We start from the raw sequence: 24,097 nt of genomic DNA, 5'->3' as shown, positions 1-24,097 counted from the left end.
ATCATTCACATCATATTCTCAGGTGTCCGGTGTAATTATGTAACATAGCCTTCACACCTGTACTACGCCCCAGGACAAGGCATGGGACAACCATTGACACGGGTGTGTATTTCACGGTTGGTTGATCAGACCTACCTGTGACATCCCTGTATGAACTCCCTTGTATACCTGTAGGTTGGTATCCCAGTGGAATTGATATCAATCAATCGACTCAATCAAATTGTTTTATTTCATATAGAGATTTAGATAGCTATTTATACCATTTATGTCTCAAGGAATAATATATGTTTCTTGTGTCTCGGATATAAGTGACCTACCTTACCTGGCAGAAAACAGCGAGTGTTCACAGTTCTAATCATGTAATCATGAGTAAATAATCAATGGTCTATCCTTTCGCAGAGATTTAGATAGTATACTATGTATGTCTCTGTCGTGGTGTAATATACCGAATGTAAAATGTGATTAACCTTGATTAATAATAGAACTCGGCTTATCTGCTTATGGAATTAAGTTTCCATCACCAACTTCATTTGATTGAAAACATAGCTTTTTTAACGTAGACCGTGTGTGTGCACAGTGGTCACTGTCGTTACTAGCAGTACTTAACACTAAAACTGGTACTAGCAGTGTTGACATATAAAACTGGATAATAGTCAAGGCCATGACAACAGAGTCACCGACGGATGAGCGGGCATTGTTTTGATTGGTCCTAGCGAAAGCTACAGGATGTTTCCCACGACTTCCAATTACCCATAATTATGTTGTTAATAAGTCGGTTAATGGTCAAGTGTTGTGACACCTGCGGATTGTAGTGGTCTATACAGTAGGCTAAAATACACATGTATAAGCAGTCTAAAGGCATCACCTTGTGCAGAGATTTTAATAATGAAATTATCATTATCTCTGCCTTGCGTAAACTTTTAAACATGCACGGCTCGGTATCTTTTTACTAGAAATCTAATCTCTGTTTTAACAAATTACTTAATTATCAAACTTCGAGAATATTCAATTTTCACTGTGTAATTTAAAAGGAGAAGAATTCGGAAAAAAATGGTCATATTTAATCATCCGGGGCCATTTGAACATGTTTCTGTATAATCAAGAACCAATTCAACATAACGAAAAGAAACAAAATATGTATATAATGTATTTCGTTGTTCAATACACACATATCATAGACAAAAATTAGGGCGGGGGGTTAAAAAACAAAACAAACAAAAAACTTGCGAGTTTGAATTATATAATACACAATTCATTTATAGTTGTAAACGTGTTTCTCTTCTTTTTAAACAATCTTCAACAGTACATTTATTGGTCATATAGATTATCATTATTGGTTAAAGAATTGGATATCCGAAATCTAGCAACTATCAGAAATGTTAAATTCCTGACATTGTGCATTACATTTGCATTGTTCTTTCTCGACATGCCATATGTAAATAATTTTGCAGTTTCTGGTATAAAAATACATATACATGTAACCAGAAACATATATCTTCATGTACAAATGCATACATTGGTGTTTCTGAAGTAAATACATGTAGTGCTTGATACACTTGTTACATTTGTATATGTTATGTACGAGCGGTATATTTTACTGTAAACCAAGGACTTATAATTGTTTACGAATATGACATTATACGGCAATTACATGATGGTCCATCTATAACTTACCTGTGGACTGATATTTTGACACGTGACGTGTGCTAATCAACAAAGCGTGACAGGTCACTAAACACCCTTCTTACATAATCTGGTTAGCCCCCTAATTAGCCAGGGTTGACCACGCGTTTTAGTTACAGCAGTATACAGGTATAGAGATTAACGCAGCACGACATTGGCTATATTCGGAAGTATTCTGATTTCAATACTTGATATCTGCTATTGGTATAAGACATTGACATTTTCAGCCTCATTTTTTTCGTCTGATCCGTGTATGTTTTATTTTCAAGTAAAGACATTAATGAATGAATTTGAGCGAAATATCAATAAGTCGTACTGTATTATATGAAAGCTGAATTTATTTCATCAAAACCAAATTGGTCGAAAAATACCACTCCTGATAAATTATAAATATTTGTGATATGACGGTTCTCAAAAACTTGTTATATAGAATTAGAACCGCCAAATTACAGTAGAATTAAATGACAAAGATATATACTGGTGATTAGCAATATAATAATCGTGTACATGTATATGTAGTTCTAAACACCGCGGATATACTTATTATGTACATTTTATTGTGTATAATTATGCAGAGATGGCAATTCATCTACGATAGGTACATCAATATATGTATGGTATAAATCCATATTTCCAAGTGTATTCCGAACTATATCTGTGATTGAGAATATATTAAACATGTATCGGACATGTACACAGGTATATGTGCCTTACAAATCGATGTTCAGATTCAGATTCTTTATTTTGTTTAAGTGTTACAACTTATCGCAACATAATGCATAAGGTTCACACTTAGCCAACATTCTGAATATTTAGGTATACAGGTAAGGTATTTTGTTGGCCAATGGAGACTACGTGTGAAAGACAGAACAATAGGAGATAATTACAGGTGAGGCTATAGGCTGTTTCATGAAACTTTCAAGTTTTATAGGTATGTACTTTATGTGATACCCCACTTTATGTAAAGGGAAAAAAACGCTTGATATTTTGTATTATATGTATTTTAAATAATAAACACACGTTGTATATCAGAATGCATACATCCAGTAGTATATTTTGAATATAGCTACTACTTTCAAATAATTTCATTTTTAATGAATATATATCATAATGGACACAAAAAAGTTATTACATTTTGAACATAGCTACTACTTTACAGTCTGTAGAGTCCTCATGACGTCACAGGTCAGGGTTCAAAGCTTGGGGCTTCAGGTGTGTTCTAAGAAAAGTCGCATTATCTCTAATACCGTAATGGAAATCGTACTTTGTCCATTCTAAATTTTATCCAATGGTGCGTTTTGCAAGTTTTATACATCAAACCATTCCGTGTACACTAAAACGGAGAGAGAGAAGTACAGAAGTGAAAAAAAAAAAAAAAAAAATCAGTAAGATGATTATAACAATTGTGTTACTTATTCCAGCTGTCTTTAGAAATTGCAAAAGTAAGAAATCTAAACGAAAGTTGTATCCCCATTAAATATATATAATCCTCTATCTTCAGCCAGCCTCCGTATCCAGGTAAAACTGTACAGGTTTAGGTCGTTCATCGCAGTTGGTTCCTCATTGATTGGCATTTTTAACTGAAAAGCATATAAGAAAACAGTAGTTCAAGACAAATGTATTTATAAGAAAAAAAAACCCGTTCCAGACAACAAATCGGCAAAATAACCATTGTTCTCCCTTAAATAAGTTTTCCTGCTGGTCCTAAGGACCTGCTGACCCTAAAAGTTACTGGTCCTTACAAAGTTACAATTCATCTCTATAGCTTACATAATTACTAGCAAAGTAATAGTTTTACTAACAAAATATATCTGCATATCCGGATTAGTATCGTAGGCTCTTAACAAAATTGGCCGAAAACCAGAATATTACCAAAATTTGTTTTGTACAGTTTGATCTTCAACCTTTCTTCAATTCTACTGCCATTTATGTTTTTTATATCTTCTATCTGGACCAAAAGTTGCCTGTCAAAGGACCAGCTACATTATACAAATTGTCTACCTGACTATAAAATTGCCGGTCAAGGGCAGATGGACAGGCGTTAATTTTGAATGCTGAAAATAACGATCCCCGATGGCGTCTCCTCCGGCGTATCTGGATCCGTATCTGCACAAGGACGTAAATGTGCAAAGTATCACATTTTAATAATGAGAATTATACAAAGAATGGTAATCGCATAACATGTAAAAATTGAAATTATTTAATATCAAACGTTGCTACTCATCCTATATTTCCAAGGGGACACAACAATTTCGTAAACCTAATTATATATACACATGTATATTTTAATCATCCTCATGATTAATTCTTATTATCTTACTTAGAACGACGAAATTTGTCGAACAAGTAGTTAAAACACCTTAAGATAAATGAACAAATAAATAAACAGTAATGATATTTTTCTGGGTTTTGTCTTTTTCTTGCATAATGCATCCGAATGCGACATACATGTAGTGTGTATATCATGATATGTATATGAGTGTAAGTTGACCAATAATGGTTATGAAACAGGTTTTGAAAATCACAGGTAGGCGTGTCGGGCGCTGTATGCAAATATTGATAGTGATGAGCTGCGGGTCGATTACGTCACGCACCAAATAAGTCTCGTTACCACAATATATATTCTGATACCAAAAGGCGGATATCTTAGGAGTCCGACAACTGTTAACTAATAACTGATATTTTAGAAGCGATCTTTATAATTGTGTTTTTTAATTTTAATCCTCATTTCTTTGAACTTGATGATAATCATAACTTACAGTCCGCCCATACAAAACATGCTAGGTAAATATTACATGTACCTTATAAAATATGTGTTTTAACTTCATATAATTGACAGATCGCCAGCTGTCAGTCAAGTCGCACATGACTTTGCATTTTGTATTGTGTATGCTACGATGTATGCTCCGACATTGAAAAGAAACACGTGCGCTTGCGAGCACGAGACGTGTTTATATTACACATGGCGATCGGTCAATTCATTTTCAGTTTTACTTCTTTTACCCGTTTCGGTGTGACATAATTGTGTATGTGTGTGTGTTTTCCTTTTTTACTTCAAATTAGTGTCTCATAAGTCAGTTTGTGTGGGTATCATTATCATAATATTTTCATATGTACTAGTACTCTGATGAAAACTCGGTTGTTTTTATGTGATTTTGATATGTGACACTCAAATAAAACAAAATGTACTGATACTCCAAGTGATCGCGTCTAGATCTTGAAAGGAGTATTATACTCACTTCATTTTAGCGTGAACAATTGCAAAGTGAAAAATCGTTGCACTATTCTTTTGATAGTTGAGAATATTTTTCCTTTACATGACATATCACTATGCCATTCTCCAATAAACAGGGTTCATGGTACATCGTTTTAGCTAGTAACAGCAAAGATGGCGGTCCTACACTCAGAAAAATGATTATCAGCACTAGTAAAGAAGGGATCGAAAAAATGAATATAATGACAGGCACTTACCGTTTTGGCTGGAATATGTGAAGTTGGTATTTTTACATTGAACAGGCATATTCATCGTATTTTGTTTCCCCGCTGGTCGATTTCATGTCTTTCCAGATAAATATATATTGCACAGTGAAGATATCGAGGACAAGTAACAACATCCAGTCAATTGTTTTATTTTTATCTTAGTGTCAAACAATTTGCATCGTATAAAACACTTCATACAAATAATATTTTCATCAAACGTTAGGTATGTCCAGCTAATGATGGCGTACTTAGACAATTTACATAATAAATAAACTACATACATATACATGTAATTACATGAAGCAAAGCATTCTATAACGTTGCATGGTAAAAGTAAATAAGGATTTTGAGAGGAATTATCTGACATTAATTTGAATTGGTTAAAAATATCTACTGTATATATTCTGAGTATAAACTAAAAGAGGCAATATCATAAAAACATCATTCAGATGGTAAAAAATACCAGTTAGTTAAAGACATTTGAATTACAGGCCATATGCATATTGTTTGAATTTGTTTTTTTACGACCATTTGTATGTCATCATGCCAAAAACGGGGTATTTTGATAAAAACGACGAAACTATACGACACATTCTAATAATAGATCAGTATATATCAAATCTTGAATTAGTGTCAAATTTTGGAAAGACAACACATGGACATATACTGTATATATTATCAATAGTATATTTTATTAAATACTGAATAGGATTGATTCACAAAGCACGTGTTAACACATCATTCTATTTTAAAACAATTTCTTCATAGTTTCCGATGAGCAAGTTGAAGAAGGTTAGTTCGTTAGCTAACTATACTCGTCCCTTTAGTTTTAGATTGTGTCATGCTAAGTAATCATCGTGGCATGTTTGTCAAAGCTGAAACGATGTCAATATCTACCAACAGATCGCTTGGTGACAAATCGATGCCGAAGTGTATCATATCGCTACCGAAGCAGATCATATCGCTGTCGGAGCGGGATCGCTGCCGGAGCGGATGATCTCGCTGCCGGAGCGGGATCGCTACTGGAGCGGATGATCTCGCTGCCAGCGGGATCGCTGCTGGAGCGAGCATTAAATCGCTTGCGGAGCGGAACCGCCGCGGGAGCGATCTCGCTTGCGCGGATCCGCAGCGAGTTCCGGGCGAGTTCGCTCGATTGTCGCTCGTCGCTCGTGGCGCGATTTAGTCCCGAATCACCCTTCGGGTAGTGTATGTAGCAGAAACAAACTTCAATTATCAAAATCCAAGATGGCTACCTGTCAATCATCTTAATGACCGATAAGTCCGAAAATGCACTAGACCCCTCGGGGAACCTGCACATGAAGTTTGAGAAAGATCCCTTCAGTACTTTCTGAGAAATAGCGCGTAACAAACTTTAACCATCTTGTTGACCGATCATGCAATATGCACAACTAGGGTCCTAGGGGAACCTACATGTGAAATTAAAAAAAGATCCCTTCAGCACTTTCTGAGAAATAGCGGTAACAAGAATTGTTAACAGACGGACAGACGGACGGAAGGACGGACGGACGGACGACTGACCACGGACGAAAGGCGATTTGAATAGCCCACCATCAGATGATGGTAGGCTAAAAACATGCATAATTTACTGACAGAATTTTGTTCTCGGTAAAAAAATGCAGTTTGTAATTATATAATCATTGATAGCATTAAAAATATATTTCAAACTCAAAATGACATATATTTTGTTATTTTTATTTTTCATGTTTAATATCTGTGTCATGATTTTGATTCCTGTTATCATAATAATCATAGATCTATATCTAAATCAGCATAATGTTGTCCAGCTGGACATGCTAATCCTATAGCTGTAATTTCAGGAACAGCAATTTTACCATTGCATTGTGAGTACCATCTCATGCTTGGTTTCAGAGAAGAAAGTAGTTTTTTGGCCCCATCCCTCAGGCCCCCCGGGGTCAGTCCACAATTTGTACAATTTTGAATCCAAACCCTATAAGGATGCTACCATTGCTGCTTTACAGCCAGACCAAGGTTCAAACTTTGGACATTTACAGCCAGACCGATTTTTTTTTAACTAGACCCCTAAATCGTCATATAATGTTCAATAGGCTATCTAGTAGGGCTGAAACGATTAGTAATTTTTGTATTCGATTATTCGGTCACATGTAATCGATTACTAATCGATTAATCGTTTGAATTGAAGGCAACTATATTGTTTACTACTGACTACTGAAAACGTCCGCCATGTTTATCAACTAATAATAACACCTAACGTTACCGTATAATATGACAGATGACATGCCTTATATAATATAAGCCTACCAACAAATAAGAAAAGATTTATTGACAAAACAAACGTATGGTATTTTATCCCAAATTAGCTCTGAATTCCGTTCCTGTGTTGTCTTCCGTAACATCGTTTAAATCAAGTCCGCTAACCCGCTGTTTTGACGTGACCTTCACACGTACGACTAATCAACCAAATCTGGCCGCCAAGGAGCGACATGACCAAATTTTCGTCAATGAACTTTTTTATTTCCGTGACCAAAAAAATAAAATAAATCAACAACTCTTATATTCAATTAGAATATGAACAAAAACTTTCTTTTTATATGATAAACACATGCAATAGTAAAATTTAAATGTTTAAGATTACTGCTCCTTCCGCTCCCGAGCGTCCCGGCGGCGATTAGGCCTCCGTGACGTAACAACATGGAGTCGATCGCTAGTGAAAATTGGCGAACAGCGTGTTGCAAGCTTTCTCATGACATCCACTTTTTCATTGATTAATGACTTTAACATCCACAGAGACGTAATTTAACAAGTATTTCTCACATCATTTATGTTTTGTTGAGTTCAAAACATGTGCATAAAGAGATGAAACTCCAGTCGGAATGGCTTACTCAGAAATCCATGATCTGTCAACGTGTTTAGTCAGCTTACAATGCACTGGCTATGCATGTTACGATTAACGATTAATAAAATCTTTAATCGATTATCAGCAATTCGCTTCATTAATCTAATCGCCTCCGATTATTCGACTAATCGTTTCAGCCCTACTATCTAGTGTGTCCATATTGATATAAACTAACTAATTCTCAAATCCTTGTGGCAAATCCTTGTGGACTGTTTGTATACTTTAACAAGAGCTGTTGGAGAACAGCAAAGCTCGCCTATTCAGAAGAAGTTGATGTTCAAGTATTTACTATTTAAACATGGAAATATGACAAATTAACAGACTCAAAAACCCCCTAAAGGGCCCCAAATTGGTTGTATTATCACGTTCAGCATTCATACACATTAGGAAAATAAAATCATAAACATTTATGATGACTTATGCTTAAACAATTGACAACTTGCTCAAAAACTTAAGCTTAAACAATAGACAAAATAGAAACTTGCTCAAAAACTTTAACATGGAAATATGACAAATTAACAGACTCAAAAAAAAAACCTAAAGGGCCCCAAATTGGTTATATTATAACGTTCAGCATCCATACACATTAGGAAAATAAAATCATAAACATTTATGATGATTAAAGCTTAAACAATTGACGAAACAGAAACTTGCTCAAAAACTTTAACATGAAATGGGACGCCAACGCTGACACCGACGCCGACGCCGGGGTGACAACATTAGCTCCCCCTATTCTTCGAATAGGCGAGCTAAAAATTTACTTAAAAGTTAAAGGCCCACCACTTCCTTTTGAGTTTCCGGTTATCAGATGGGCGCGTTCGGTACTGCCTCTAATAGATTATGACTTCCGTTCAAACTAAAATACGACCCGGAATGCGAGCTCTTTGTTACGGACAACGGAAGTTGACACGGCGGTAAATTTAAAGGTCGAAAGAAGGTGGTCACTAAACAAGAGAATTGTTGGTATGTATGATATAAAAAATTATTCAATTAGATATTTTCATAATTTTCATATGTATATTTTACATAAATAACATTGATTTTGTACTATCTTTAGCTTAAATCAATAATATTCTGTATTTATTTAGTGTCCGACTTTTAAGTCCTATTGGTATAAAGGTCACTTTAAGTCGGACAGTTAAACCATAAACTCTTTTAAAAGGCTTATAGAAATATCTTTGATAATATTAATATACATAACTTAAGAAAAAAATAGTTTATTACATAATTATATAATCACAATTCATTTATATTATGTATTTTCATGCATTTAAACACCTCATTTTATAAATTATATACTTAATAACAGTTAAAATAATTTATTGACAATAAAAATTTTCTTCTCAGATAAAATGGCTGACAAAAAAAGAGGTCCGCTGTTGAAATATGATCATAATGATCTCGTCAAAGCTGTAAACACAGTGAAGAATGGGTCAATGTCAGTCCGGAGAGCAGCCGCAGAATTCAATGTGCCCAAATCAACCCTTGGGGACAAAGTTTCCGGGAGAAGTGATGTAGAGTCAAAGATGGGAAGGCCAACTGCACAATTTGCCCGTACCGCCATCCTCTGCCGGAAAATGAAAGCAACACCGTTCAAGAAGGCGCTCCCAAGCAGAGGATGGTGGGAAGGTGTAAAACGGCGTCACCCTGAAATAACGATAAGAAAACCAGAGAAGCTAGGGAACTCGCGAGCAAGAATGCTCAATCCAGTTGTGGTAGAGAGATATTTCAATGACATTACAGAAATAATCACTAATCTCAACTTACAGAATGGCCCCCAAAATATCTGGAATTGTGACGAGACGGGGAAACAATTTCAACATATCCCAGTAAAAATTATTTCGCAGAAAGGTGCCAGAAATGTAGTAAGCAGGGTATCTGAAAATAGGACAAACATCACTATAATGGCATGCGTTAATGGTGTTGGGGACAAAATGTCCCCAATGGTTGTCGTGAAGGGGAAAACATCGGCTTCTCTTCATGGGATGAATGTAACAGAAGCGCCTGAGGGGACGATTTGGGGGTACCAGGAGAGTGGCTGGATAACGGAGGAGTTAGGGGAACGTTGGTTTTGGGACGTATTTTTGAAACAATGCGGTCCCGAATGCCCCCAACTCTTGCTTTTAGACTGCCACTCTACACATGAGACATTAGGCATCCTGGAAATGGCTGTAGCCAACCACATCTACGTCTTCTGCCTACCCTCGCACACCACACATATGCTTCAGCCATTGGACAGAAGTGTCTTTGGCCCCTTTAACAGGGCATACAATCAGGCTTGTTCGGAGTTTTTGGCTGAATCTGCCTACCACGTAGTGAATAAAGGCAGTTTTCCTCAACTTTTCAAAAAAGCATGGGATGTTGGAGTCTCGCCAAACAACATTGTTAGTGGCTTTAAGGCTTGTGTTATTGTGCCGTTAAATCCACAGGCGGTAACGGCGGCTGCGTATCAGCCGTCGGTAGCGACTGATGTGCCACACAAATCCTACAATTGTATACCTATAGCTACCACAGCTACGTCTACCTCGCCGATGTCTTCAGTTCCAGATACTGTTAGTTCGTTAGCCTCCTCGGTCCATGTGGTTCCGTCTGTCTCATCTACTGCGATTTCATCTGATTCAAACACTCGACTTTCTACCACGACTGCGTCAACCTCCTCGATGCCGTTTCCTTCAGCCCCGGTTAGTCTTATTGGTCCGTTTGCCTCCTCCACCTCCACTGTTTCGTCTGTCTCATCATTTACGGCTTCTCTTGAAGGTCCATCTTCTCATTTAACCGCATCTCCAGATGCATCAGTACCTATTCCGTCTCCATCCAATGGTATTTCAATGTTAAGTGTGAACCCTCTGTCCATCGAGGAGCCCCGAGACTATTTTGTCATTGATCGCAAGCAACGATATACAGGTTGCATGTGCCGATAGCTATGGTGTTGCAAATTTCGCCATTCCTGATACGGTCTCGACAAGCACAACGGAAACCTCAATCTGGAACACTGAAATCGATAGCATATTTTTGCCAGTAACAATGAATGAAATTATACACAGGAGTACCAAATCTAAAACTGTCCATCGTCTGCTTACGTCACAGGCAATAATTGAAGAGAAAAGAGAAGCTATCAGAAAACGTGAACTGAAGGAGGAAAAGAAATCTGAAAGAGAGAAAATTAAGAAAGAGAAACTTGCAAACAAGCAAAAGAAATGAGTAGTGTATGATTATATGACACTAATTATCAAAAGGAGCAAACATCTGTGTTCTTGTCTGTTATTTTGTTGCCAATACAAAAAAACATTTTTACTTTGACAACAGTTGATTTACAGATTGAAAGAATATCAACATCTGGTAAATTGAAATCGAAATATGCTATGAAATGGTTCTTACATAAAACATCGTACATTTGATATTTTTGTTGTTAGTTTCCTTTCTGCACGGTAACACATCAATTGAAGCAAATGAAAGAATCGCAAATATTGTGTAATATGTAGACAAGTGGTAAAAAAAAAAGTTCTTAAATAAAGTCAAGTTGAAAGGATGCTACATGAAAGACATTTTATGGTATACTATCTAAATATCTGCCCTTATATAAGAAAGGTAGCAAAGATCTTATTACACAGCTGAACATCTTACAGTAGGATAAGCTATATATACAGTCGAGACTGTCTTATGTGACTTTCCAAGGGACCATCACAAAAAAGTCACATAAGACAGGGAGTCACTTAAGGCAGTCCAAGTTCATCCGCAACATCACTGTACAAAAATCTGTCTTTAATTGTCTGTAAATTTGTTCTTCATTATAAATATATCAATTACTTGATTTAAAAAAAACCTCAAAATTAATAATAGATTTTTTTTAAATGATTTAAAAAAAAATTTTTAATTAAAAATCATTTAGATCTAGTTATAAATTACAAGCAGGCATACATTGATGCTTGGTTTTAAACTTTTCGGGTTAAAAATCTCATTTTTTTTGCAATTAAAAAAAATTGTATTTCAGGCTTGAAAAAAAAATACAAAAATCACACTTGTCAGAAAACAACCATTGCAAAACAATCGCAGATGTTGTGTAAATTAAAAAACATTACTGTACAGTAGAGGTACCATTTTAAAACCTGGGCTTTATTTTGATGAATTTTACAAATCTACCGTAGTCTACACTGCTACCAAATGGCGGCCATTACAGAAGCCCAAGTCGTGTGCATTTGTTTTTACTAGACTTTTTGGTGTAATGAGAAACTTTTGAAGAAAATATAGGGTTTCTGACTATGGGATGGCAGTTATAATGACTGTTTACTCATATCAAAGAGCGAAATCATGTTTGGTCGTAAATGCCATGTACAAAACAAGAAGAGAGTAACCCACACCAAGCCATAGGATGATACGGTAGGCAAAATAAAACATGCCGATTTATTTAATGTGTTCCGTTATTAATTGTCAATGCTTGCCATTGTTTAGTATTGAGAGATATTTGAATGATATCTAGCCTTTTTAATAGTTTATAAGGCAAAATTTTGTGGAAAAAAACGATCTTTCATGATCCGTCAAAACTGGTTACACAGTAATGTACTCTTATCGTAGTCAACAGTCGATGTTTAGTTCGATGTTCACACCTCTTTATCTATCATAATTATGGCCTCAGGCGAATGAAAGTCGCTCAAGACAGACTTTTTATGATGTTTGGGTTGTAAAAACATGGTCGCTTGTCACGTAAGACAGGGAGTCGCTGAAAACAGCCCATTATATAGCAAAATACGTTGGGGGGTCTCAAGTAAGGTCACATAAGACAGGGAGTCGCTACATACAGGGGGTCGCTCAGAAAGTCTCGACTGTAGTGCGCCATAACAGTTCTACGGTTTGCTATAATAGACGGGTACATGCACATGATATCGCGAGAACAGACGTAGTTTCTTATTAATACACGATCTTAATCTGTAATATATATATATATATATATAATATATATACATAAAATATATATCCTTGTTTTTTTTTAATTATAATATCATAGATTTCTCAAAAATGTAAACCCCCTATTCATTATTAGGTTAATCAATTAATTTATGTATTCTTTCTATTCAGTCAGCTTGCATTACCCATTAAAAATGGAAAAACAAGTGTAAAAATATAGGCAGGTTTAGTGGACTCGTCAGTACTGAAATAAGGTCATGTCATGAAAACCGTGCAACATTATATGCTGATGTGTCCGACATAATATGCCATCGTCCGAGATTTAATGCCCCGTGTTTTCCGGCTTTGGTTTTAATATTAGACTACTTTGTTAGCCAGCCAATGAAAATCATTGCTACAATTTGTCTTAAAATAGTAACTAAACAAGACACTTGAGACAAATTACTGGTTTTGAAAATGTACCATTAGCAGTGCGGTATTTTCGATCTGTTATCCAGGAAAGTGTCCGACTTATGGTGCTTCACCCCTAACATCGTACACACATGTGTAGGAAAATGGCGCCGGGTTGAAGCCATACTTTCACATTTTCTCACCGGGTGTTTGGGAATTTGATCGGTATTGCTATTGATACGACGATAGTTTGATAATATTTCAGATATTTGTCCAAGTATTAACTGCATTAAAACATCGTAGCAAGTATTTTTGTTTCCAGAGTAAAATACGAAACTTTGCAGCTAATCATATTATACTGACTGCGTAAACAAAACATAGCGGCCGAAAAGTAAAGCATGGTTTCTCCAACTGATCGTGAACTACAGGTACGTTACGTTCACAAATAAACATATTTGAAACTGTAAATGCCTTAAGTAGATGTTTTAGGTAATGATTGTATTGAGTTAGAATCCACGACTGCAGAAACGATCTGCATCAATGACGAATATCTTTGCCGATTCATGTAAAAAATGACAAGCCGTACGAACACTAAAACGTGTTGACCATGCCGATATCAAATGTTCATGAAAACATATATTGGCGTATTTTGTTGAAACTAACCTCCAAGTAAATATGAGCACTATCCACAATTCGTAGTTATTGATAATTAAATTAAATCACCCGTGAATTAACTTCAATTAAATGACAAAAATAACAAGCACACAAACAGTTATTTACTACGTGATTTTTCTATGACGATAAAACAAACAAGAAGAATTTCTGATACAAAGTCATTTTGGTGATATTTTTAATTACTCCATTGCTCAAATCCATCATCCAGTAAACTGAACAAGAGGCCCATGGGCCTTAACGGTCACCTGAGTTAGAATATATAATGAAACAAATAATGAAACAAATTAAAGACATATTAACACTATATGCTGGGCCTTGAAGTTGGTTAGTGATTCATAAATTTGACTCTTTAGACTATGAAGAATATTTGCTTCCATCAAACCTGTGAACTTAGAGGTATTTTTTGAAATTTTAATCATTTTGACCCTTTTTGGTCCTGCCCCTCTGGTCCCCCAAGGGGTCATCGAGGACAGATATGAATGTTAAAATGCTATATCTTCGGCTAATAATTCTTATCAAGTTTGACTAATTTCCTACAAAGATTGGGCAAATAATGTTCACAAATATGTTTTTCCTATATAAACTAAAGTAAACTTGACCCCTCCCCAGGGGGTAACGTGAGACCCAAAGCTCATATAATTCACAATTTTTATAAAACACCTTAAGACCTTTCCATCTATAATTATTTGATTCTACTATATCCAGAATTTTAGAAGATTTTTGAAGTTTTAGCCTATTTGACCCTTTTTTTGCCCCGCCCTCTGCCCCCAGGGGGTCGGCCAGGACCAATGTGGATATGGTATTAAAATGCTATCTCAGGCTAATAATTCTAACCAAGTTTGACTCATTTCCTATGAAAATTGAGCAAAAAATGCTCATTAATGTGTTTTTCCTATATAAACTATAGTAAACTTGACCCCCTCCCCAAGGGGAAACAGGAGACCCCAGGGTCATGTAATTTACAATTTTTATAAATAAACTTTAAGACCTTTTCATCTATAAAGTGTATTTGATTATACCATTTCCAGAATTTTAAAAGAATATTTTTGAAGTTTTAGCCTATTTGACCTTTTTTGGCCCCGCTCCTCTGCCCCCAGGGGGTCGGCCTGGACCAATATGGATATGATATTAAAATGTTATCTCAGGCTAATAATTCTAACCAAGTTTGACTCGTTTCCAAGGAAAATTGAGCAACAAATGCTCATAAGTGTGTTTTCCCTATATAAACTATAGTAAACTTGACCCCCCTCCCCAGGGGGAAACGTGGGACCCCAGGGTCATATTATTCACAATTTTTGTAAAGGACCTTAAGACCTTTCCATTTATGAAAAGTATTTGTTTCTACTATTTCCAGAATTTCAGAAGAAGATTTTTGAAGTTTTAGCCTATATGACCCTTTTTTAGCCCCACCCCTCTGCCCCCAGGGGTCGGCCAGGACCAATGTGGATATGATATTAAAATGTTATCTCAGGCTAATAATTCTAACCAAGTTTGACTCATTTCCTATGAAAATTGAGCAAAAAATGCTCATTAATGTGTTTTTCCTATATAAACTATAGTAAACTTGACCCCCTCCCCAAGGGGAAACAGGAGACCCCAGGGTCATGTAATTTACAATTTTTATAAACAAACTTTAAGAACTTTTCATCTATAAAGTGTATTTGATTATACCATTTCCAGAATTTTAAAAGAATATTTTTGAAGTTTTAGCCTATATGACCCTTTTTTAGCCCCACCCCTCTGCCCCCAGGGGTCGGCCAGGACCAATGTGGATATGATATTAAAATGTTATCTCAGGCTAATAATTCTAACCAAGTTTGACTCATTTCCAATGAAAATTGAGCAAAAAATACTCATAAATGTGTTTTCCCTATATAAACTATAGTAAACTTGACCCCCTCCCCAGGGGGAAACGTGAGACCCCAGGAACATATAATTCACAATTTTTGTAAAGGACCTTAAGACCTTTCTATTTATGAAAAGTATTTGATTCTACCATTTCCAGAATTTCAGAAGAAGATTTTTGAAATTTTAGCCTATTTGACCCCTTTTGATCCCACCCCTAAAGCCCCTGGGGGTCAGTCATAGAAAATTTGTTAATAGGATTAAATGACCATCTCATACTGATAATTCTGACAACATTTGACTCATTTCCTATTACAAATGACCAAATAATAAGCAAAAAAGTGTTTTCCCAATATAAACTATAGTAAACTTAACCCCCTCCCCAGGGGGAAACTAGAGACCCCAGGGTCATATAATTCACAATTTTTTAAAGGACCTTAAGACCTTTTTATCTATGAAGAGTATTTGATTCTACCACATCTGTGAGTAGAGAAGAAGATTTTTGAAATTTTACTCAATTTTACCCCTTTTGGCCCCTCCCACAGCCCCCTGGGGGTAGGGGACCATATAATTCACAATTATGATTGGCCTTATGCCTAAGAAGGTTTGTGCAAAATTTCATTGAAATTGCTTCAGCAGTTTTGGAGAAGAAGACGAAAATGTAAATTGTTTACGGACATACGACGGACGACGCACGACGGACGACGCACGACGACGGACAAAAGGCGATTAGAATAGGTCACTTGAAACTTCGTCTCAGGTGACCTAAAAATAGGTGGGGGTCTTATTTGCAGACATCCCCCCTAAGTCTGAAAATGTGTCAAAATAGGTGGGGGGTCTTATTTGCGGGAGGCGGTCTTATTTGTGGTCAAATACGGTAAAAGATGAATCATTCCATGGATCTTCAAACGTTTTGGTAGTCAGATGTAACATGGTCGAATGTCAGAATATTGGGGTCAAGGATCAAAGATAGAAGTCCACCGTCGGACGTATGGATTTTTTTTGAAATTCAGTTGATGTACGATGGTCCAGAAAATATTTAAAGACTCTTTCCCGAGGGTATAGACGTTCAATGCTAACCCTGCCCAGACAAAACGCCCATGTTTGATTATTTTTCTTATACGTCTTGTACTTGTATTGACACATCATGTGTAGTGTGAGTCACAGCTGTTTATGACGTCATAACAATTGCATGTGATTTCATTGTTCTACACGCGGACAATGGACATTTTCAATTGTTGTGACATCCAGTGATAAATCAATGTTTTGACAATGATGGGACAATTTGTGGTAATTGAGTCAAAACTATATAAGTTTGAGTTTTGCAAAATAAAATAAAATAATTTTCCTACCTACCGACCAATTCTGAAAATTCCAGGTCGAAAAAGGGCAAACCAACATTATTTTAAGTCTGGCCTAATTAGGCTAGAGATTGCCTTCAAATAATGGACATGCTTGATTACCGTTATTCGTTCGTAAGTCGGCCAGTCAAATCACCTGTCATGGTCGCCATTTTTATAGCGAGATCGAACGCAAAGTCTTTTAAAAGAGTTGCAGACATCGGCAAAAACAGACTGAAATCCGGACACGTCCTATTAAAAAGTATGCGTCCCTCAGTCTCTACCTCGCAGTACCACTCTGCACGTGGTGGCGGAAAAACTTGACATTTCTGTTGTTGTAAAGGTTTGCAAGACGCTTGCGGGTTTGAAGACACAATGTACGAATAATTCAAACATCTGAGTGACCAGGAAATGGTGACTAGTAAAAATGAACCCTATGAAAATTTGCCAGGGTTCGTCAGATTCCCGGACAAAAAAATGAGGAGTGCGGCAAAAAAATTATTTTATTTTTTTTATTTCATTTTCGGAAAATAGGAGCGAGAAATCCGATGAACGAGACATTAAATTGGAATGGCCTTACCGTTAATACTACACCTATCATCACCTTCTGAACAATTTGATTGAAATAAATAAAACGTTAATTTTCATAACGCGGGTCGTCTTATGTTTCCCGCCGTCGTCCTAAATACCGCGCGGTAGTTGACTATCACTGCGCCAGACGACAAAACAACGAAATGACTCTCAGCTGTTGTCATATATTACGCAGGAATCTTGCATATGTTTGGTGTTGTAACCTCATCTTAGGCCATCGATATGTATTTTCTGATGTTATTAATGTTTTTAATAAACCTTTATATTTTGCTCCAGAAAGGTAGTGGGCCTTTAAGGTCGACAGGTTTGTTATTTCCAAAACTGCGCACGGTTGGATAATATTATGAAGCGGTCTTGTAAATGATCTCTGTTTTATAAGAAATATGTTGTTTCATGGCCCTGTGTTAATTGAACTATTAAACATGCATATCTTGTCCACGAGTACATTTCATGCGTATTTGGTCATTGTATCTAGAATCTGTGTTTTGTCCCGGTTTTTTTTTATCGGCCGTGCGTGTATTGTTACTACTGTACATGTTATTCTATTTTCGTACACGGAAAGCCCCGAAATTTTGTCAAGTAAATCCGTAAAACTCATTACAAAACTTCAAAAAAATAAATAAGCCTACCGTAACCCTTGTGCGGTGTTCTGAAGGATTAATTTCCAAATAGGAAATAGAGGTGTGTAGTACACACATAAGGCGGGTAGGGTATTTAGAAAGGGAATGAAGGGTGGCGGGGTCTACTTCTATAAATATGCAATATATGTATGTACATGTAGCATGTAGTGTCGTTGTTTTTTTGGTTCATTTTCTTGTAAACTTATATTTCTTCTTGTTGATATAAACTTTAAAGTACATGTATATGTTTAGAGTTTTAATTTACAGACAAAAGTCAAGCGCAACCTCACACGTACACGATGTCAAATGACTTTTGACCTAAAGAACATAACAATTTTATAGCCCAGAATAAATATGACGATTAGAATGAGTAAACGATCGTTTTTAATATATTAGGGTATGTTATAGATTGTATATTATATATACGGATACATTTCCACTATTCAATATAGCAATTACATGTAGCGCGACTGTTTTAAATATCTATAATCGCCAAAACCGCAACACTCCCCCATTGAATTTCCCGGCTCTTGTCACAGCTGTTTGTCTCAGATGACGTCACGAATCTACGGCCACCTGGTGATATCAGGGGCGATAAGCGATGCGATCGTTCTAGACAAAGGTCGTTGTGGACTTCGTTTCAAGCACATTTTATTGAAATTACGTCAAATACAACCTGTATTTTTTGGTGAAAATCATAAAGTGCACCACAATAAACAAATATCAACACAAAAATAGCATATTTAAAATTTGTTTTTATCACCTTTAAAGAGTTTAAAGAAAAAGAGAGATCAGACTTCAACTATCTTGTTGACTGATCAGTCCTAAAATGCAATATGCACAACTAGCACTGTTGGAACCTACACATCAAAATTGAAACAGATACTTTTATTAGGTTTTGAGAAATAGTGGTAACTAACTTCAACTATCAAAATCCAAGGTGATATGAATCAGATGACGGGCTAAAAAATTAAGAAATTTCCTAAACTTTGTTTATGCTTTCAAAATTCCTATGGGGATAGGTTAAGGAAATTGTTTGTCAATCTGGGCTTAAGTGCCAGATATTGATGATATCGCTATTCACCCAGCTAGTCCATATATAAAATGCAAGTTTGTTTAATCCAAATCAGAGTTTCTTTATCACTGCATGTGTGACAAAACCAAGATTTGGGAAAAATTATGAAATATGAAGTATAGTCACAAACAAGATTTTTATTTCCAGTGTAGTTTATGTACTTTTCTGAAGCTAATTCACAAATATTTCAAGACTTAGCCAACTAAGTTCATGCAATATTTTTGGATAGTTTTCAAGAAACTTTGATTTGGGGAAATTTAAATCTTGAATTGGGAAAAAATTTAGAGACTTTGTCACGAAGAATGGGACTGAAAAATGGCCCCAAATAATGCTGTAAAAAGTGCTGCAAATGTACTTACCAACCTCCCCTGCAACATCACAAGGCTCGCCAAATAGTTCTCCTTCAAATGTGGTGCCATCATTGAGACAGAGTGTGCCTCTGACCTGATCTGTAGCTTCCTCTACTCTGTTTAACAACACCATAAACATTATTATTCATCAAAAGCATATTTCATTGTAAAAACTGCATAAAAAATTCTCCATTCAAAATTACCTAGCTAAAGCAGCAGCTGTGAAGGCAAATTTGAGTGAAACAATAATCTGAAGTTAAAGACCTAAAAACAAGGATAGAGTCAGGTGTTTCAGTGGAATAAGCATTTTCATCTTTATTACGTAATTGGAGTATACATGTAGGCTAAATAAACAAGAGGCCCAGAGGGCCTGTATCGCTCACCTGGTTTGTAATGCCAAGTAATGTTCTGAATATACTGAGGTTCATTGTTTCTTTTCTGAAGGAATTTGAATATTTACTTCTAATGCCCCTATTTGGCCCCTTATGCCCCCAGGGGGTCAGAGCCAAAAGTTATACAAGTTCTATTCCCCTTCCTCCAAGAATGTTTGTGGCCAAATTTGGTCACAATCCATGCAGAACTCTAGGACAAGTAGTGATTTATAGGATTTACCTCTAATTCCCCTATTGGGCCCTATCCCTCCTGCCCCCAGGAGTCAGAGCCAAAATTTAAGATCTGTTCCCCTTCCCCCAAGGAGGTTTGTGGCCAAATTTGGTCACAATCCATGCAGAACTCTAGGACAAGTAGCGATTTAAAGGAAATGTTGACGGACAGACAGACGGACGGATGGACGATGGAAGCTGCGCCATGACTTAAGCTCACCGGCCCTTTGGTCCAGGTGAGCTAAAAATTAATCCATGGTATGATTAGGGGTGTAACAAAACATCAGACTCTCGATATATTGCATCAGTATGATTCTCAATTTGATCAATCTGTGACAAATTCACCAGTCGAAAACGGTCGTCAATAGTATGCTTTAGTTATCGCTTAATTGTTTCAATTTTTAGATTTTTTTCTCTCTGTAAGTTGAACAAAAATGAATAACTCCAGAAGTTATATATTGTAACAGCATAACTCCCAATCACAATAAAATGTCACTTTTCCCATGCTTTTCAAACAAAAAACACACGGATATTGTTCTTGATCATGACCATCAGAGTGTTTGAGTTGCTACCGATGATAGCAAGTAAAGAGAAGTTACACTAAAACTGCACTAGATGTATGTCATGATACACATATAAATTGCGGCCAATTTATTGACTGGAATATAACAGAATTTATAAGGTAATAGCAATACTGTTTAAGTCTTTATATGACATCCTCGATACTTCAGGGGTTCCGATCACTACAAAGAGATTGCAAGTGATAGGAACCCTGGAGTAAAAGAGGATGTTGCATTTTGCTTATAAACAGCTATACAACTGTAAAAGGAGCAATACGTGGAGCAGAAAATGTGGCAGCCAGACCAGGATTCAAACTTGGGACCCCCGAACACTAGCTGAATGCTCTACCTAGCTAACTGCATGTCACAGCTGTAGGGATGGGTATCGCGAAAAATTTTGTATCGCGATATATCACGATACATCAGAAGTGTATTATGATACGTATCATGATATTTTGGTATTATTTTTGTACAATAAGAATTGCATGTTTTTTTCTGTCAATCACCTTAAAATAGTATGAAATAAATGTTTTGTCAATATATTACTTTTATTCTTGTTTTTATCTATGTGAGATAATGTCTGCTCGATGTTTTGCAAACACTTACTACTGGACGGGACTCAGTAGCTGGCTGATGGCGACGCAATCGAGTCGTCAGGTTCGTTGTTCCGCCACTACATTTAACGATTGCCGTACACAATCGACATCAAGCAATGTTTTCCTCGCTATTTCTTTCCCCTTTACGTACTATAAGGCCAAAATGCTGCCATACAACCGCTTTTGCTTGGGATTTTTTATGAGGTTATCATTCGAGCCTATGAAGGCCGCCATTTTGAAATGTTACTAAGCACAAGATCAATCATAATCTACATATAATAACACCCCAAAAATCCATCTTAACCTATACATTTGTCTGAAATATTGTTAAAATATATATTTTAGTTTTAATTTTTATTCAAATTCTCATTTAAAAAATATTTCCCGTCAAAAATGAAATTTTCACAGAAATATACGTAAAATCCACGAATGATTCCGAGTGAACCGATACGACTAAATCGTACCGCGATACGTATCATTTTCAAAATGAACCTGGATATATCGGTATACCGATAATACCGCGCACCACTACACAGCTGATTGACCCAGTCCAATCACAGGTGTTCGTTTCTAATATAAGTATAAGTATAATACTGGGTCAAGGTCTATAACTCGGCTGGCCATATAACACTACCCAATTTCAGAAAAAGTATGATTATTAACCAACCGTATAGGATATGATAATAGGAATACTCTCAATCGACAGCCAGATAATTTATCTTTAATTTGGTATATGATACAATAATATCATGCTGTATAAATGTCACTAGGTATCCAGAAACATCGAAAAACAGCCGGATTTCAACTGGTCGGACACTGTGGTGTCCTCCGATAAACACGCCAGGGCTCTAATGGGTAGCTCAAAAACCACTGCATGTCAACATTTCAGCTTCATAGGAATTAAAGTTTGGTAAAAAACAAACTTACCGCTATGCTAGTTTTTAACTATATACCATCCATATACTCAATACAGCCTTTTGAGATTTCCGATTGAAAAAATGTGTGTCTCTAGCCGTCATGTTGATATGTGTGTAGTACATTTGTTTTCTCGGCGTTGATTGGTCAATTAATTTTCGAGAGCCAATAAACGCCCACAAAACAAATCTACTGCACACATACTTACATGGCGGCTAGAGACATAAATTTTTCAATCGAAAATTTCAAAGGACTACGTTAGGCAAATGGATGATATTATCCATGGATTTACTAACCGGTAAGTTTGTTTTCTACCAAACTTTTATTCTTATGACGCTGAAATGTTGACATGCAGTGGTTTTTGAGCTACCCATTAGAGAACTGGCGTGTTTATCGGAGGACACCACAGTGTCCGACCAGTTGAAATCTGGCTGTTTTCCGATGTTTCTGGATACCTAGTGACATGTATACGGCATGATATATATTGTATCATATACCAAATTAAAGATAAATTATCTGGCTGTCGAATGAGAGTATTCCTATTATCATATCCTATACGGTTGGTTAATAATCATACTTTTTCTGAAATTGGGTAGTGTTATATGGCCGGCCGAGTTATAGACCTTGACCCAGTATTATACTTATACCTATATAAGAAACGAACACCTGTGGTCCAATCCCACTACACAACTTACACTCATGATCAGAGAGTGAAGAAGATCAGAGCCAGAGGTTGTTATTGTTATACATGAATAATCTGTAGTGTTGGTAAATGGGGGTTTCGGAATTTCACGACATTTTACTGAGACATTCCGACAGACTTGGTTACTGCATACGAAAATACACTGCAGAGCCAACAGAGAGTCTGGAGAGACAAGACTTCAAACCGGGTCATCAAGTGCTATCACTGATGCAGAACGTTACTGGGAAAAACTTTTTTCTGTGATTTAATTAGAGGTCAGAAAGTGTGAAATATTTATTAATAAATCATATTGCAATGGTTAATTGTATAACATCGATGTGTTAGCTCTGTTAGAATCGCCATGCAGCCTGACAAATAACGTTAACAACACATCATGGCGGAGGCCATGTGGTCCAGTCAAGTGCGCATCTAAGTTATCCCTTACCCTGAAATATGAGGGTTGACAGGATAAAGTGATATGACAGGGGATTAAATGAAAGATGCCCCCTCACATTCATATCATTATAAAACATAAACATAGCTACTCTAATCGTCTGTCAATATTTTCCCAGCACAGTCATTTTGCATACGTACCGCATGGTTAGAAAGTTTCAGGGGAGATAACTCATGATTAGTCGTCATCACTTTCGTATCATAGGGTGCACACCACCATTTTGTAAAGATAAATGCACTACCAGAAACGCATTTTGACTTTGTAAGCCACGTTAATCTAAAAGAAAACACGCGCGGGCCATATTAGGGGTGGATTGAATCGTGAGGAAACAATAATTAAGAATGTTGGTTTATGGTAAACTGTTTTTAAAAAAAGCTCTGCTACTTTTCGAAACGGCTTTTACATGTAACAATGAATAGGGATATAAAACGAGATTGATAA

General features: G+C 36.3%; 1 protein-coding gene across 7 annotated transcripts in view; it reads right to left on the bottom strand.

The window, feature by feature from the left end:
• The window catches only part of LOC138316324 (multifunctional protein CAD-like), a 249,472-nt gene extending 225,652 nt beyond the window's left edge, over positions 1–23,820 (bottom strand). For 6 of the 7 annotated variants that reach the window (XM_069257995.1, XM_069258013.1, XM_069258003.1 and 3 more), the window contains exons 1-2: positions 23,797–23,820; positions 19,857–19,963 (exon numbers count right to left, since the gene is read on the bottom strand). In XM_069257995.1, coding sequence (XP_069114096.1) covers positions 19,857–19,963; positions 23,797–23,801 — 112 coding nt within the window. In that variant the 5' untranslated portion in view covers positions 23,802–23,820. Of the gene's footprint in view, positions 1–19,856; positions 19,964–21,615; positions 22,144–23,796 lie in introns of those variants that run through there. The other variant, XM_069258020.1, reaches the window with a different exon arrangement.
• Between the last annotated feature and the right edge of the window lie 277 nt (positions 23,821–24,097).

This window comes from Argopecten irradians, chromosome 1 (assembly GCF_041381155.1).
Source record: "Argopecten irradians isolate NY chromosome 1, Ai_NY, whole genome shotgun sequence".
NCBI classification, from domain to species: domain Eukaryota; kingdom Metazoa; phylum Mollusca; class Bivalvia; order Pectinida; family Pectinidae; genus Argopecten; species Argopecten irradians.
This window is presented reverse-complemented; position numbering and strand designations above follow the sequence as displayed.